This window comes from Microtus oregoni, unplaced genomic scaffold, assembly GCF_018167655.1.
Source record: "Microtus oregoni isolate MIOR12 unplaced genomic scaffold, Mior012 000033F_ref0000390, whole genome shotgun sequence".
Classification (NCBI taxonomy): Eukaryota; Metazoa; Chordata; class Mammalia; order Rodentia; family Cricetidae; genus Microtus; species Microtus oregoni.
The window spans coordinates 26,652,201-26,671,294 of record NW_024543092.1 but is presented as its reverse complement, the minus strand read 5'-3'; the positions used below and the strand labels follow the sequence as shown (position 1 = coordinate 26,671,294).

The 19,094-nt window shown below is 37.0% G+C and overlaps 2 protein-coding genes across 2 annotated transcripts; one reads left to right on the top strand and one right to left on the bottom strand.

Moving 5' to 3' along the window:
- Window positions 1-6,263: 6,263 nt before the first annotated feature.
- LOC121466592 (olfactory receptor 1013) lies at window positions 6,264-7,181 on the bottom strand. Its single transcript, XM_041680373.1, has one exon. It carries the CDS (start codon window positions 7,179-7,181, stop codon window positions 6,264-6,266), a length of 918 nt encoding a protein of 305 aa, XP_041536307.1.
- A 9,611-nt stretch (window positions 7,182-16,792) lies between these two features.
- LOC121466598 (olfactory receptor 1013-like) lies at window positions 16,793-17,728 on the top strand. The gene has a single exon (XM_041680379.1). It carries the CDS (start codon window positions 16,793-16,795, stop codon window positions 17,726-17,728), a length of 936 nt encoding a protein of 311 aa, XP_041536313.1.
- Window positions 17,729-19,094: the final 1,366 nt, after the last annotated feature.

Below are 19,094 nucleotides of genomic sequence, written 5' to 3'. Positions count from 1 at the left end.
TTTCCTTAGGTTATGTGAGGATATAAACATGATTGTGATGTTTTTGACATTGTGGATGTTCAACATGAGGAAGAGTTCAGTTTTTCCTGTGAGGTCATCTAGAGTCTTAAAATCCTTGCATTTTATATCTACAAACACCAAAAATCTCTAAGGAATGTTAAAAGACACATACAAAATATTATGTTGCCCCCAATATTTTGAAAACAAGCAACAAGTTTAAATGTGCAAATGGAGCAATTTACTACAGCATTTCAATTGAGTGAAATGAAAATGCAACTGTGTAGCATTTTATTCTTTGCCATGATGTTTGCTACTATAGTGTACTATACCACAGAGTTTCTCACAAATATTCCTACAGTAAATTGGTGGGAAATTGGTATTGTATCTTATAGCTCTCTCCTCACACTGCCCTGAACTCCTAACCTGAGTCACACTGGCTTATAGACTCTCCCAAACATACTGCACTATCCCATAACTAAAAAAAAAAAATAAAGAATAAAATTGAAACATCGACAACTCATTCTCAAAGTTTCTAGCCCACCAGCAATTTTTAATCAATTGTCAGTTAAAGTATCCTTGAAAAGTAACAGGCATAAAAACATCAGAACTTACCATATGAAAGTCTCCAATTCAAAATAATCTATCAAGATATCTTACTCCACATAATAATGCTTATGAAGATATGAACCATAGGGAATGACTTGCAGAAGTTTTATTAAGACATCTCCAGCCCCTCAACATCACTCCCCTACTTTCTTCATTGGAGCTCTTCAACTTCACTGGCAATAATGGAAATTTCTGGCACATAAAAACGAATACCAGGAAATGGAACATCATACCATGAATGTCTGGGAAGCAAACTGCAAAATAATAACTAACTTTGCAAGAATATCACAAAGTCTATTCTCATAACTTCCCTCATGTAAATGAGAATATTGATACTGTTACCTTAAATGGAATTTGAAGTTATAGATGAGGAACATATGTCTCATTAAATGAGGTGTGCATATGTATATAGAAACAATTATTTAAAGTGAAAACAGACCTATGCTAATTGTAGGTCTTGGACTTAGGTCCAAGGACTTAGAATGCCCACCTCACTTTGCCAAGCTTGGCTACTAAGCTTACCTTTAGTTAGAACAGCCAATTCCTGAAAGTGACATCTTTTCCTTGCACTTTGATGCATGGCCTGCATGGATTGGACTCAATATAGACATTTCCTCAGCGATCCTTTGAGACTTTGCACACATAGCAGTATAGGAATATGTGTCTTTGCCTCCAAAGACTTAATTAGAGTCCGTCAGGAATTTGAGGTTTCTGGATTAATTACAATATGATGAATTCTGAAACACATTTTAAAGTTTGACACAATGATCGTATGTCTCAAAATAATCATTAGGTATGTCTGAAAACAGACTCTTAAATTTTGGTAATTAAGTCTGTCTTGTATGTATTCTGCAATCTATTTTTTTATTTATGCTCTTCTCAGTCCCCATACTACAAAACACTGTCTCGCCCATCAAGAAACCCAGATCCATTGGTGGAAAGGAAAAGGAAAGAAAAATAAAGAAAGGGAGGGGAGGGGGAGAGAAAAAAGAAAAAAACTTGGAAATAGAGAGTGAACTTTCCAGAAAAGAAAGGAGAAGTAGCTGATATCCTCCTGCAGTGTAGTGGTAACCCTCAGAATAGGGTATAGGCAGACAGAGTCTAAATTGCAGGTCTCCACCAGGTTCCTCCCCTCAGAGGAGAAAGCTCTGGGGATCTTAGAAAGAAAGGAAGAAAAGACTGTAGGAGTCAGAGGGATGGAGGACACCAGGAGAACATGGTCAACTAAACCAACTAAGTAGGATCACATGGGCTCACAGAGACTGAAACAGCAAGCCCAGGGCCTGCATAGATCTGTACCAGGCTGTCTGCATATGTGTTATGACTGTTATCTTGGTGTTTTAGTGGGACTTCTAACAGTAGGGGCAAGCGTATCTTTGACTCTTTTGCCTGCTCTTGTGACTTTTTTCCCTCCAATTGTATTGCCTTGTCCAGGCTCCATATGAGGTCTTTTGCCTTGTTTTACTGTATTTTATTTTGGAGTGTTATAAAGAAGAAGAAGGTAAAAGTAGAGAAAAAGACTAGGGAAGAGGTAGAGGGTCTAGACATAATTAAGGAACAACATACTGCTGTGTAGAGGTGTCACACTGAAACTCATTAGCTTGAGCTATTAATTCAATTGAATAAAAGATAATGTAAGCAACAACCTATTGACAACTTAAAGTTAAATGACTAATGACTTAGGGTTTCTATTGCTGTGTTAAAACACCATGACCAAAAGCAACATGGGGGAGGAAATGGTATATTTCACCTTATAGCTTATAAGTCCTTCACTGAGGGAAGCCAGGACAGGAACACTACTTGGAGACCAGGCTGACCTTGAGTTATGCTAGCTTTTAAACTTCAATTTTCTGATTATTAAGGTATCAAAAATATTTTTTTCACTCAAAAAGAATCCAATATGTCCTATTTCCTTCATTCAATGATTATTAAGGTTGAATTTTCTTTTTAATGACATAGAGCTTTAGTGCAATAGGAATTGGGCATGAGTTGTCACTGAGTACATTTGTCAGATTGACTCATTTAGAAAAGGGATCATTTAAAAAGTTTGTTCTTCAAAGAAGGTTTATAAAGTGAAAATTTTCTCTTATGTCTGTTTAAAAGCATATCAATTCATTTTATTATACTCTCATTTACTATTTAAATTATATTATTGAACATAAAAAGCATGGTTTAAAAATAATATGACTAGACACACTACTCAGCTGTCAGAGATCCTTGAAAGTTCCTGCTTATACATCTCACTAAATCTAGCAAATGACCCACTGTTCTCTCTAGTATCTGTGTCATGAACCACAGATTGAGGATCGTTGAAGAATAAAGAGGATGGAAGTAACTAGGGAATAATTTTCTTAAAACAAGAAATTTGATTTGTTATTGAAAGAACAAATGTCATAATATGGAAACTCAGTATCATTTTATTATTTTAACTAAGCTAATTTCCAGTCTCTAAAACCACAGACTGTAGGGGAATAAAGTCTCCTTTATCTCTTTCAAAGAGAAAAGTATCTTGTCTAGTAAAGCTTTTTTCTACTAAACTCCATTAAAGTTTTTCTATATGACCTCTTTAAGTGAACTGAACAATAAAATGTGATTTATCTGGCTGTAAATGAAAAATCTAATCAGGGAGTCAGTGAAAATGTATATGTTAAGATATATATATTTATGTATGTATGTGTCTTTAAAACTTTTCTTACTATGCAAATAAACTCAGCTGGTCACAGGACTAAATCTGAGGTCCCCATTTGAAGCATGATTAATAAAAAACTTAGTGAGAGTAACTGGGGTTCAACCTGAAAATCTGAAAAGCAAAACAGTCAGTCAGTTGCACTTTATCTTGACCTTAGTACAAAATGGGGATCCTGCCTCCAAAAATCTCAAAATGAGACTGTATCTGAGAGTTGTTGAAATAACCAGGTTAGCTAAGGAGAAAACAATTATATTGTATTTATTATAAGGGGAAAAACTTACGAAACAGGAAATGAGGAATCTAAGTACAGAAATGTCCCATGGGAAAAGGTGCAGAGAAAGTGAGCACCTGGAGGTCTGTCTGGTTGCAGCCATAGTATATGAATTTTGATTTATTTGTATTTTATTCTCAATTCTCTACGAACACAGAAATGAACATAAAGGAAATGTAGCATAAATACTTCTTATGACAAATTTGTATTTACGAACCTTATCTATTAGAATAAAAGTCATATATTAATATAAACAGAAAAACAAAAGAACAAAATTTGTAAGGTTCAACAGGAACTTTCATTTTTAGTTCTTATTTCTATGTGCCATGTGTTTTATAAGGTGCAAAAGTGTATTTTTTGTTGTTGTTTTTTGAGACAGGGTTTCTCTGTACCTTTGGAGCCTGGAACTAGCTCTTGTAGACCAGGCTGACCTCAAACTCACAGAGATCTGCCTGCCTCTGCCTCCCGAGTGCTGGGATTAAAGGAATTTTTATATGCATGAATGTATAGTGGTTGTGTTCATGCCTTCATATACAGGACACGAGATGTGTTCATCTACCACTTTCCCTTAATCACCTGGAGACAGGGTCTCTTAATTAACTGGAGGCTTGACATATGAGGGAGACTGGCTATCCAGTGAGATGTTGGGCTCCAACCTGTCTCATGTTTTTTATGTATATAGAGAATTGCTACTGGTTACAGGATTATTCAGTAATTAATTAATGTAATTTCACAAGGTCAATGCATCAGAATCTAGAACTCTGTGTGGAGTCTTAAATCAAAATGTAAGACATGTTGGAATTATTGCCTTATGAATAAAGTGGCTGTGTCTTGCTGTAGATTTCTTGCTGTAGCTTATTCACTTCTGTTCCAAATTTGGGATGTAGCTTCCACAGTTGAGCACTATTTGATCCCTTATTGGGCACAAAGTCCCCTATGCATTTGGGGTTTGATGCCATCCTCTAGCTATGGGTGAAAACAGTTTCCCACTAACAGGTCTTTCTTCCTCTCTCCTATATAAATGCAGAGATCTGACTTTCTGAAATCATCTTTATTGGCAAGCATTTGGTCAGTTTTTAGGGTCCAAGAAAAAGCATTCCATTTAAGACATCCCTAGATATCCAAGGATATAGAATTAATATATGTCTAAAGCTATTGATTCATAACTGCTCAGATAGTTAGAAAAAATAAGCATGTCCTGGTTTTACTTCACTTGTTAATAAGAAAAGTAATGACCTACAACCAACCTTGCATTAAGAGATTCCTAACTCATAATGCTCACCTTTGCCTCAGTTTACTGATGATTTTAGTTTAGGAAATTTGCTGCTGTGCACTATTTTCACAGACGGCAGAAAAAAATAAATTAACCATCTGCTCACAGCCACAGATTCCTACTGGTGCCACAGATTCACACCGCAGGCTCTCAGAGCAGCTTGATGGGCATCAAGTCCCAGATCTGATCCTTTAGAGGTTTGGTTCTCCTCCCTGTTTCAACAGCTTAGAGTTAATGGTATAAACTCCAGATAGAAAAGGCCCCTAGAGCTTGCAATATTTGGAGAACGTGCTAATAGTCCAAAGACTGAAAATTTCCCTTGTCTCTTTACATAGGTTATCTGAGTACTTTCTATACCTGCGCGATTTCGGGGGACTTTTATAGCCAGGTCAGATCAAAGAGAGTTAATAGAAGCTGGAGCAGAAGTTGGAGCATAAATGTCCCAGATATTAGAAGAAACAGGAAAATGAAAAAGGAGGAAGAGAAGGAGAAGAATATAGCAGAGAATTGGAGTTGAAATTAGACTTGAGACAAGAGAATTAGAGCTAAGAAATTATAGACAGATAGGACAGAAGAATTAGAAGAGAGAACAAGGAAGAGAGAACAATAAAAAGACATGGATAGAAAGAACCTGTTATGAGTAGATTCCTCAACCCTCAGGCTTCAGTTCGTTCACTTATCCTAGCATCTTTTTTTGACCCCTGAGGAAAAGCTTTACAGGCAAGCACTTTAAAGTTTTGAATAGAGAATGTCCCCTGGCCCACTTAGTAATCTGCACCCATTGCATAAAATCTTTATTCTTTAATTAAAAGTTCATGTTATAATTTAATTAACATATAAAATGGTGTGAAGTGGTTTGATCATGATATCACCGCAGATATGTAAAATGTATCTTGACACACACATGTTTTCTGTTACTATATCTCTGTCCACTTTCTCTGTCTCTCTCTATTCCTCTACAGGTGACCCCAGTTCAGCCTCCATACTCTTCTATTCATCTCCAAACTTCCAAAAAGAAGACAAAGTTTAATATTTTTGTTCTGGTGGAACTAGTTTATTCCTCTTAATGATGCTCTCTACTTCTATCATTTTTCCCGCAAAAAAAATGCTAATTACATTTCTTCTTATACCTTAGTAAGGAGCTATCTTGTACACATTACAAAAGTTTACATGTGCCTGTGGATAGGCACCTAAAATAATTCCGTAACCCAGTCCTTGTTAATGTTGCTGCAATAAACATGAGTACGCAGGTATCTTTATAGTACGCTTGTTTGGAGAGTTTATGTATACACTCAGAAGTCATATGGATGAATGACATGTCCCTTTATATTATTTGATAGAATCATGGTCAGTGGCATCTTTCTTAGAACATGAGCAACATGATTAAATATTTTCTTTGCATCTTACGAGGAAATGCTCTTGTTTCACTTGAGGAGTTTCTTCAGAGCCTCTTTCACATCCTTATTCCTCAGGCTGTAGATCAAAGGATTCAGCATGGGGAAAACCACTGTGTAAAAGGTTGAAACAATTTTGTCCCTATCCAAAGAATAGCTTGATCTGGGACAAGCGTAAATGTAGAGAATGGAGCCATAGTACAAGGTCACAGAGATGAGGTGGGACGAACAGGTAGAGAAGGCCTTAAGCCGACCCTGAGTGGAGCGAATCCTCAGGATAATGGCGATGATGAAGAGATAGGTGGCCAGGATAAATACAATGGGGATGATAACATTGGAAGTCAAGAGGAAGAACAACACGGACTGAAAACTCTCTTTCTTGCCACAGGCCAGCTTCACCAGGGGTGGGATATCACAGAAAAAGTCATCAATTACATTGTCACTGCAGAAATTCAAGGCAAAAGTGTCTTTGGTGATGATGACAGAGTTAATGAAACCACCCAGATATGAGGCAGCCACAAAAAATACACATAGCTTCAAGGGCATGGCTTGTGAGTAAAGCAGGGGCTTTGAGATGGCCACATAGCGGTCATAAGCCATGGCAGCCAAAAGGTAGCACTCAGTGTAGTCCAGTGCTGCAGAGAAGAAGAATTGAGCCACACAGCCAGCAAAGGAGATGCTCTTGTCTTCAGAGATGCATGTTGCTAGGATCTTTGGGGTGTAGACAGAAGACAACCCAAGATCCAGGAATGATAGGTTTCCAATGAAGAAATACATGGGTGTGTGGAGCCTGGAATCATTGCAAATTAACACAGTGAGGGAGCTATTTCCCAGCAAAGTCAATGTATATACAACAAGAAACACTGCAAACAGTATCTTCTGCATCGTTGGATCGGTTGTGAATCCCAACATGATGAACTCACTGATTGTATTATTATCCTGATCCATGACTGTAAGGAATGTAACTGAAGAGGAGAGAAAAAGAAGTTTCAAATTAAGCTATTACACTGAATAAATGAAAATTAAGTTAAAGAAATAAGTGTCACATGACTGTAATACCAGTGTTAGGCAGGTGAGGATAAAAGGATCCTTGTGTTTACTCAACAAGTAGTCTTGTTGAGGTAGTGAGTTCCCATATTAGTGGAAAATCCTGTCTCAAAAAAATATGCCTGGTGTCCACACTCTACTACAGAAGCATGGACACACACACACACACACACACACACACAGCATCCATTTTTTGTTCCCTCAACTCATGACCTAATTTTAACATCACAGCAATGGAATCAAATTTACTAATGTGAAAATTGTGTTTAATAGACTATTTTGCTGACACATCTTGCGGGTTAAAAACAAATTTTAACTTACACATCATTTAGCAGAGCACATTTATTAAGCATTGAATATATGACAGGCACACTATTCTAAAATGCGCTCCGTCAAACCATACAAATCATGCTACGAAGTAAATATGTTTACCCCATTTTCCAAACTTATTATTTACGAATACGTGGTTCAAGGTCCTAGGGTGCACAGCAAAAAGACAGTCAAGAGTCAAAACTAGTTCTCCAAGAAAATATTATCTCTGCCCAAAGCTTTCCATATAAGAGATTTGCTAGATTCCAGATATTCTAGGCACCAAGGAGGAAAAAAAAACATAAATCAGACATGGGCCTTTACCTATAATGGATATATGTTACTGAGATAAATGAAACCTTCATAGGCAAGTGCAGAAAGTTATGTCAGAATCACTGTCATATTTGATTGTGGGGGGTCAAATTGGAATAAGTTCTGGAAAAAGCAATGAGGATAAAACTTTTCTATTATAATTATAATAACGTGGTTCATACAAAGAAGGAAGGATGTTTTTGGGTATGGAGAGGTAACACACAGTTGTACATGGGAAGAATATTCTAGACAAGAAAAACAATTGCCCTGACAATGGAGGGAGAAATCAAAAGGAAAGCAGAGACAAGCTGAGAAATGTGGCGGATCTGACTGGCAGAGGATATATTTGAAGAATCATAAAAATCAGGTTGTCTCGGGTGGCAGTAGTTTATTTTACTAACATTCTTAAAAGTTGTACTAATTACTATTTTTTAAACTCTGGATATACTTGGTAGCAAATATCTACACCCTCTGTGTTCAGAATATCGACACAGGAAAAGCATGCATTGACCAGCATGGATTTTAAAACAAGACATCTTTTTTTTTTTCAAATTTCGAACAAAAAGAAAATCATCTAGTTTGTTATCTGTCTCCATCAAAGAGAATGCCAGCTCAAGGAGAAAGTGGCACTTAGGAGACATTTACAAGGAAGAGCTGAAGACTCAGCTGTGGTTCATCCTCAGCTATGTAACAAGTTCAAGGTCATCCAGGAAACTTTAGGTTTTATAAACATCAACCAAACCCATACTCTGGCAAAAATAATCATGGAATTTAGCCCAAAGGAACTAGTTTTTTATCTCACAATTCTTGACCTAAGAATGTCTGACCATTATGTGGTCTTCACAGACAGGAACAAGAAACCCAGAAAAATAGCCCTGGTATTCACAATGTGGCCACTGAAATGTGCAGAAATTATATTTAAAATGTTTGTGATAAAAGCATTTCCCATTAGGACAGCAAATTGTCTTTCACCATGAAGAGCTACTGGGATCCATGTCTTTAACAAGGCTTGTGGTCATAATGAGAGAGTGAGCAAATTATACAGAGATCTGAGATTGCAGACTGATAATAGGGTGGCTCTAAGTCCATTTCAATGCTCACCAGCTTTTATCAGGTCTTATACATGTTTCTAAGTGCCTATACACCAGCTATATAACTTCTAAAGCAGGCATAGTAGTTGCAAATATTGGACAAGGATGTTGTAAAGTTGACAATGAATTATTCACTCTAGGGGTCAACAGATGGAAAACATTCAATAAACCAGCGATCTTCCAATTCAGAGAGCCTAAATACAATCTGAAATATTGCTAAAGTTAAAACATCTCGAGTCTTAGTTGTCACTGTGTTAAACTGTGAAAAGCACTCCATTATTAAGCATTGTATTAGAACAGCAGCAGAGTATATCAAAGTCACACTGTGAATGTTAAATAAACTAATGCAGTCACACAAGGGTGTTCTGCTGGCATTTATGCAATAATTCTGAGAGGAATCATAGACTCCCATTGAAATTTAGGATCAAGAAAAAAAAATGTCTGTGTACTGGTAAACATTATGAACCGACTTAATTCTTTAGATAATCAATTGTTTCCCATGTAACATAATGTACCTCCCATCTGTGATAACACGAAAATTACAGATAAGATTTTAGTTAGAATTAATAGAACCTTTCAAAGAATATCAAATGAACTTGTGATTTCTAATCATAGTAATTTTATGGTGATTCTTAATTTTACATTGAATATTTATGGCATAGAATATGGAGTGATGTATAATTATGCAAATGATTTTAAAACTATAAAATTGGCCCTTTTATTTCACTATTTTCCTCTGTTCTCCAAACCCTTTTGCATGCAAATTACCTATAATCATGCCTCATTCATCCTTTCTCGGGCCTTTATTTTTAAGTTTTCTTGTTTCTAAATAATTATGAATTTTTAAGGCCCAAATTTCTTGATTCCCGAGTAATTTGGATCTCCAAAACAGAACATAATCAGCTCCACAACTCAAGCATGTGCGCGTGCGCGCGCGCGCACACACACACACACACACACACACACACACACACCCCACACTAGTGTTTATAGAGTATGTCATCCAACAACCGAGACCAGTGAGGCTTATCAGGAATTTCATGTTAAAGGTTAAAGTTTCTCTTCATACAGATGTTCCTCTCAACAACCTCGGGTAAAAAGCATAGCAACATCATAGCTGCTGTCGACATTCTTTTCAAAAGTACCTTTTCTTCTGACATTCTGGAGAAATAGAAATTGAGACTTTTCACTGTTTTAGCAGGAGCATAGAAACCCTCATTCTGTCACCCACCAAGGATTAGGAGGAATTCACAGCAGGGCACAGCCTTGGAAAGTCCTTCTCAGAAGACACTCCTTTAGTTGGGAATGAATTCCATAGCTCAGGTTTCCTTCCTTCCCTTAACATACAGTAGCCTTTCTTATCACACACAGAAGAGAAGTTAAACCTTTCATTTTGCTTGCAGAAATTTCATAAATGGCTGTGCACTAATGAATAGATAAGAAAAATAAGGTTTCATGGATCCCTGGCTATAACAGATTGCAAATACCTAGAGTCCTTATGGGAATAAAATCATACGTATTTGCCACTGATCCACGTAAAATACAGCTTACCAAATTTTCAGCAGACAGCTCATTCCAGTATTCAGATCAGCAGCTTCCAGATCTTTATTAACAGTCTTTGATCCCAGAGGTATCATCTTCATGGAATTCCTCATGGTTTTGCAGCTTGGGGAAATGACAAGCAAGACAATTAATCAAGAGTCCATTGGTGACAATGGTTTAATTTTATTCAATGAGATAAAGAAAGATATATTTTAGGGAGTAGATTTCTCAGTAATGGATGTATTCAATTGTAATCTCCACACATTCTGTATTGTTGTAGTGAATTCAAACAAATGTATATAATTATTTACATATTTAAGCATACATTTATGTATATACATACATTTATACATATAGATATTTGAATATTGCTAAGTCCGTGTGCTAAGGAATACATACAATGTGGTATAGATCTTCAAATTCTTCTAAATCAATAGCCATCTTTTTCCATTTTATTCTACTTTCTAAGAGATTTACCTGTAGAGTGTTAACTGCCAAATGTTTTCTCACCTCTCTCTCCCCTTCACTCTCTCCCTCAGCCTATATCCTCAAACAGGATTGTTCTTTTGATCAGAACAACTGTAGAGTCACAGCATTGAGTATCTTACTCAAATTTTCACATTTTGCAAAACCTCTCTAGTTTTAGTTTTTTCCAATATGAAATATCCACCCATCCACTTTAATCCTTCTGGGAACATCAATCCATTTACCATAATTTTGCATATCTACCCTTACTAAAAATAATTTTCATCCATAGGACATTTTTGCTTATTTTTTAATACCATGGAAACATAGTGGTACTAACAAATTTACTATCTATTGTGAGACTTTTCTCCCCGTGGGAGGGAGGACTAAGGAATGTCTATCCCCTGATGATACGATGACAATGACAAACCAAAGTTCAGTTCAAACTTCACCCTGGAGAACAAATGATTCTGCTGGGATTACTTAGAGACAATTGGTACAAGGTGACTGAGGGGAGTGTGTGTGACCCAGAAGCAGTCACACTGAAAAGTCTTTATGCAAGAAGATATTTTATAGTCATACAGATATATCTCCTTTTTGACATAAACCTGGCTAAATTAAAAATTTTAAAAACCCATTTGTTCTATTGGTGTGCTCTTTCCTAGGGCAGACCTCTGTTCCCATCCCCAGAATCCCCCTGCTGCCTATAGTTCTTTGTGTAGAGTTGAGGCCCTATGGGCTTTTCCCTGTCTGCTTTAGTATGGCCATTGTGTTATCCTTGTTCAGCTCAAGTTTAAGTAGTCATGTGGTGAGACTTTATGGGTGAAGCTTCTGATATTTTAAGATACAATCTCACAACACACTCGCTGATAGATCTCTGACTCTTACAATCTTTCAGTCCCCTCTTCCACAATGTTCCTTGAGTCTTAGGAGGAAAAGTGCTTTGCAGATATAACGAATGAGACTGGGCTCCTTAACTCAATGTTAATCAGCATGGCACAATAGCCCTAAGGGTGGAGTAGTGGTAAGCATACCTTAGAGTAACCAACAACTTTCTAACTGGACAAAAGACCTGCTCAACAAGTGGAAAGACATGGCTTGCACTGGAAACCTAGCAAACTAATGCATGCTAGTGAAGCCACGGGTACTGGAGGAGAATCTACATCTACCACTTTCCTAAATCAGCAGAATCCCTAACAAAAATCCCAACATTTGTCATTATTTCCACAGAGATCTAGTCTTCCCCTCTCATAAAAAGGACTTTTCTTTGCAACTACTGCAGAACTTTAAGGAAAATGCAAATGAGGTCCTAGCCAGGAGCTGTTTTCATTTTTGAGAAGTTTACAAATGAATAGTTTATTTGTTCTAAGAAAAAAGATTCAATGTCTAGCTAGAAATGGGACATTATTTTCACAACCACTATCATCCTGCCAGGGCTCAGGGATTATCATAGAATAAAAAGCAGAAGCAATGTGAGGGCTGTAGGATGGAGAACAGTGTGGCAAATGGTGACTATTTGGTGATATCACAGAGATATCACTCTTGTGAACTCTTAGGAGCTGTGATGATTAGCACAAGACCTTTATTCAAGATTAAGAAAACCAACCTCTCAGCTTAGATGGAGGAATACTTTTGAAATATTGGCTCTTAATAAGAAGCTATTAGTAGCAATTACCTGCAGAAGGAGGAATGCCTATATTTTTTTAATGTATTCTCATTGATAAATTTCTTGTGTCACAGATCATGAGCCCACAAATATCCACATATATATATAATAGTATTAGTTGACTTGGTGGGTTATAAAAAAAATGACAAGAAGTTGAGATGGGCAAATGCTAAGGGCATGTTGGGGAAGGTGTAAGAAGGAAATTGGAAGATAGATATGATCATATGTCATTATGAAAATTTCAAAAATTAACATAAAAACAAAAACATTGAACAATCAAAAATGACTGAATAGTCTTACAAAGAATATCTATGTAATAGTGCATTCAAAAAAAATTGTGAAATAATTATGGGTATATATTCTCAGAGTTCCTATGACCTACGTCTTTAAAGGTACAGGGGGAAATGCTATGAGCATAGAAGCGAGATCCTAGTAAGAGGCTGAGCTGTCAGAAGCCATTCTCAAAGACCATGCCTGCAGTCATTGTAGCATAGATACAGGTAAGGAGCCTGGGGAAAAACCTGCACCTTTTACCCTCTGCTCTGACATTTACACCCATAAACTCATAGGTAGACAGAAAATATAGAATCCCTGTGATTGATTAAGACAGCTCACATGATAACATAAAATTACTGGGAAACTGTAGAATGTACTTGTAGAAATAATAAACAGAAATAGCACTATGGAGGGAAATACATAATTTGATATGTAAATTTAGATACATGAATAACTAAAGTATATATATGTGTGTGTGATATATTGCCACACAAATTAAGAGAGAATGAAAAAAATTATAACTGATTCACTTTTTCATGAGATCAACATAGTCACCAAAAACTTTCCTCCATCATATTTAAGAATACCCAATTTATCAGCATGCAGTTTTAATTGTCCTGTGAGTTCTTTCCCTGCAGGCTATGAAATCCTGAGGGTTTTCAGAAATCTACAACTCTGGGAATCCAGAGCTGGCATAAAAGATTAGGAGTAAAAGAAATGCAGATTTAAATGCAGATAAGAAGATGCTGTTGGTGAAAACTAAGTGAGTTTTGTAAATTCCTACTTGTTTTTAGATTTGTATTTGTTTCTAAAATCAGCACAATAGCTCTTTGACAAAAAAAATATGTGGTAAGGGCTAGAGAAAGAGATATCTTCATCAGCTTTCTGCTTCTACCTTTGGAACTGCTGATAGTTTATTAGGGAAACAGAATTTCACATCATTAGAGGCAAAAAAAAGCAATAGACATTAAGAAATTTTTTCAAGAAAAGATACTAACTGTACAAACAATCAATACAGAAGGCATAACCCAAGAGACAGCCTCAGAATATCTCAAGAGCAAATGAGATAGGAGAATAAAATAGCAGACATTAGTAGTCTGGGACAACATGAATCAAGAGAAATTCATAGCTGCTTCAAGTGGCTATTCTCGATAGAAGGAAGTCTCAATCATACACTTAATTTAGAAAAATGCTGACAATAAAAGCCATCTTTAAAGGCAAAAGTCTGTATTTTAGCAATTATAATGGAAACTATTTCGCCTTTAGATGGTAAAACAAATATATGACTTTTGCTAGGAAGGCTATCACAGGGACTAGTGTATGCTGTCAATTACCATGTTTTTTTTTTCTTCTTATTGATACAGCCTCAGTTTCAAAGCCAGTCCTTTTCTCATGCACCAACTATCAGAGGAACACTCAACCTCAAGAAAATACATGCTCTATTTTTCAATTTGCAATCCAGGTTAACTTGTAAATGTTGAATTCCAAGTGATAAGAATTACGTTTTGAATATTAAAGGAACATAACTCTGTGAGGCTTAGTTACTTCTTCTACAATAATGGTCCCATGAAGAAATGGAGGCATGTCAAGAACAGCAGGGAAGACTGTGGCTCACGTTAGAGTCACCATGAAAATGGCAGTGAAGAAGAAGTGACAGAGAGGAAAGGAATGATGATAGAAAAGTAGAAGTATATCATGAAGTCAGAAAGAAGAGAGCCAGTGAAAATTTGACCAGCTAAAATATTTTCAATAAAGGCAATATCACCACATTCCAATTGGTAGCATCATAGGACAGGTATTTTGAATGATAATATACTAAGAAATTTATCTGTAATGTTTTATTTAAATGTTTCTGTAACCATAGAAATTGTTGTCATCTGTTTTATATGGGACAATCAGGTTAGTACTACATAAGTAAGCTGTCTGGGATCATAACTATAGATATTCTTTGCATCACATTAAAACAGAGCACTCTTCACTGCTCGTGTTTTTGGAAGTTATTATAAAACACATTTAAACGTTCACTTTCGAGCTTTATAGCATTGTAGTGTATTCAAATACACGGCCTCTTTTCTCATTGATTGTTATTACATACACACACACATACACACACAGAGCAGGGGAGGAAGACAAACAGACATATATATATTTCTAAATATAATCTGCTCAGTCTGTGTAATATCACTTATATGCATGTTTTCAGGCTGAGCATTTGGTAGTGGATATACAACTCGTGTTCTCCTCCCTGCACAAACTGTTTCTTCTACTCTCAGCAATGTAGTTCCTTTGGTAGGGCTGAGGCCTCAGGCTGGCATGTCTGATGGCTCTTGCTCATCTCATGCTTAGGCAGTCAAGCTATTGGGAGTTTATGAAAGTATCTTCTGAAATTACTAGAACAAACAATCTCACAGCAAGCTCCCTGATCCTCTGACGCTTACAATTTTTCTTCCCTTCTTCCACAATGTTCCCAGAGCCTTAAGTGTGGGGCTGTTTTTTCGGGTGTGCCCATGGGAGCTGGAATCCACAAATGTGCATTTTAGTGGATGGGGTTGTAGTTGTCCCCTTCTGTTGACAAGAGGTGAGGACAACACTTATCTATAGTTATAAGGACAAATGTTTAGATTGTTGTTAGGGATTTTGCTAGTTTAGTAAAGTAGGAGATGAATTCTTTCCTAAAAGATCCATGACTTCATTAGCATTTAGAGAAGGTTTCCAGTTTCAGGCATGATTTCTGTCTTGTTGAACAATTCAGTAGTGTTTGTTACCACTTGTTACTTGTGTTATTATTAACCTTTTAGGCTATCATGTCATACTAGTTATTATTGTTATTTTATGTCTATCAATGTTTGCCATCAGGTATAACCAAACACCATCAGAGGCCAGAAAAGTGTTTTGAATACCCAGGACTTGGAGTTACATATGATTGCCAAATACCATTTGGGTGGCTAAGAATCTAACCTATAGCATCTGGAATATAGCAGGTGTTCTTAACTGCTAAGTCATCACTCCAACTCCTTTTTTTTTTATTTTTTAAAATATCAACTCTTGTTTGGTGTGTATATGTTGGTGATATGTGGAGCCAAATGCTACTGGAATGTCTGTTGAGGTCAGAAAACAAACATTCTTTATCTCCTTTTACCTTTATATGGGTTTTGTATTGGAACTCGGGACACAAGACTTAGTGAGCCTTCTCATCTCCACAGAAAAGATGGGTTACAATGGTTTCCTATATACCCATTTCAGCAGAAATTTAAAGAAATGTTTTATTTTTCCATTTGGAAGAGATGGATAAATATCTTTCATCTTGTCAATGAAATCTTGTAGCCAGTGCTATCATTTCTTCTTCTTCTTCTTCTTCTTCTTCTTCTTCTTCTTCTTCTTCTTCTTCTTCTTCGTCTTCTTCTTTTCTCCTGCTTGTCTTCGTCCTCTTCTTCTTTCTTCTACTCCTTGCCCTCCTTCTCTTCTTCTTCTTCCTCCTCCTCCTCATTGTCCTCTATATCAACATTAACATTATTTTTGAGTTTTCCAATCTATATCTCATACTTTGAATCCAGATATACTTGAACTTACTAGGTTGCCTAGGCAAAACTCAAAATTGTTTCAACCATTCTGCTTCTATTTTTCTACTATTGGGATTACAAAAAGGGCTACTACATATATATGTGTTCTTATTATTAAATTCATTGAAATTATTATTTTTAAACTTGGAGATTCCTATCACCTGAAAAAGAAATGTAAGTTCTTATGCTGCTGCTGTTTATATTACAGGAGCTTATCAAAAACAATATTCACATTTCACACTCATAAAGACACCTAAACTTCTGCACTCCCTGGTGCAAGCTCCTTGAGTCATGGAGAGGGGAAATCACACAGTGACTGAGTTCATCTTGCTGGGCTTCTCAACCAACCCTGTGATGCAAATGATACTCTTTGTCCTGTTCCTTGGAGTATATTCTTTGACATTGCTTGGAAACACTACCCTCATCATACTGATCTGCAATGACTCCAGACTCCACACACCCATGTATTTTTTCATTGGAAATCTGTCTTTTCTGGATCTCTGGTATTCCTCTGTCTACACTCCAAAGATCCTAGTGACCTGCATTTCTGAAGACAAAAGCATCTCCTTTGCTGGATGTCTGTCTCAGTTCTTCTTCGCTGCTGGATTGGCCTATAGTGAGTGTTACTTCCTGGCTGCCATGGCTTACGATCGCTATGCAGCCATCTCCAATCCCCTACTTTATGCTCAAGCTATGTCAAAGAAGGTGTGCAGCTCCTTGGTTATATATTCCTATACAGGAGGATTTGTCAATGCAATTATATTAACTAGCAACACATTCACATTGGATTTCTGTGGTGACAATATCATTGATGACTTTTTCTGTGATGTACCTCCTCTCATAAAGCTGGCATGCGACGTCAGGGAGAGTTACCAGTCTGTGCTGTACTTCCTTCTAGCCTCCAATGTCATTACTCCCACCCTGCTCATCTTGGCCTCTTACATCTTCATCATTGCTGCCATCCTGAGGATCCGCTCCACCCAAGGATGCCTCAAGGCCTTCTCCACCTGCTCCTCACACCTCACCTCTGTGACCTTGTACTATGGCTCCATTCTCTATATCTACTCTCGCCCAAGCTCCAGTTACTCCTTAGAGAGGGACAAAATGGTATCCACCTTTTATACTGTGTTGTTCCCCATGTTGAACCCCATGATCTACAGTCTGAGGAATAAAGACGTGAAGGAAGCGCTGAGAAAACTCTTCAAGTTAGCTCCTTCTGACATCTAAGTTTATCTGCATCAAGCAAGCAAAAGACTAAGTGATAACAAACTAATGAGAGCCAGGTTGGAAAATTGAGTATAAAAAATAAATTTTCTATTACTTGAAATTCCACCAAAAAATTTTCATGTTTTTTAACATATAATTGTTTTTAAGTGTAATAAATAATGAGTTCAATTGTAATATATTCAAGTTTGTATATAATGAACTTTGGTCATGTTCCCTTCATATACACTTATATCTAATTATTGAACTAGGTTTATGCTGTTATTGAAACAGCTGTTACAGTGTAGAACTGGAATTGACTGGGAGAGAGGAAAGCATGTAACACTTTCTCAGATGACTGAAGTTCATAACTACCCAATTATCATCTTCAATAACATGAATGTGTAAAACAAATATCCTATAGAATGATGACAGGTAGGGAATTTACCTTAATTTCTGTTGTCCAAATACTATCAAAGATTCTTCAATAATAGTGAATATGAGCATGAATATCTAATGTCAAAATTAATTTTAACAAAAGAGAGGGGGAAAACATTTTTAAGAGGAAATAGGGAAAAAGGGAGGAGGAGAAATTTGTTTTTTTAATTAAATTTATTTATTTATTAAAGATTTCTGCCTCCTCCCCGCCACTGCCTCCCATTTCCCTCCCCCTTCCCCGATCAAGTCCCCCTCCCTAGTCAGCCCTAAGAGCAATCAGGGTTCCCTGACCTGTGGGAAGTCCAAGGACCACCCACCTCCATCCAGGTCTAGTAAGGTGAGCATCCAAACTGCCTAGGCTCCCACAAAGCCAGTACGTGCAGTAGGATCAAAAACCCATTGCCATTGTTCTTGAGTTCTCAGTATTCCTCATTGTCCACTATGTTCAGCGAGTCCAGTTTTATCCCATGCTTTTTCAGACCCAGGCCAGATGGCCTTGGTGAGTTCCCGATAGAACATCCCCATTGTCTCAGTGTGTGGGTGCACCCCTCGTGGTCCTGAGTTCCTTGCTCGTGCTCTCTCTCCTTCTGTTCCTGATTTGGACCTTGAGATTTCAGTCCGGTGCTCCAATGTGGGTGTCTGTCTCTGTCTCCTTTCATCGCCTGATGAAGGTTAATATTCAGGAGGATGCCTAGATGTTTTTCTTTGGGTTCACCTTCTTATTTAGCAAGGATGAGAAATTTGGATCCAATAAACCTGACATAGTGTCTGTAGCTACTTGTTGTGGTTTTGAATTTTATTGGACTCAAAATGTTCTTCCTTTACCAACTGTAGCACAATAACTGCACAAGAGTAGGTTGAACTATGTCTTTGTGGTTGGACAGTTTTCTTCTGAGACTAAAACCTTCCAACTAAGAGGAGGGCTCATTAAAACACAGGAAGGTAAAACAAT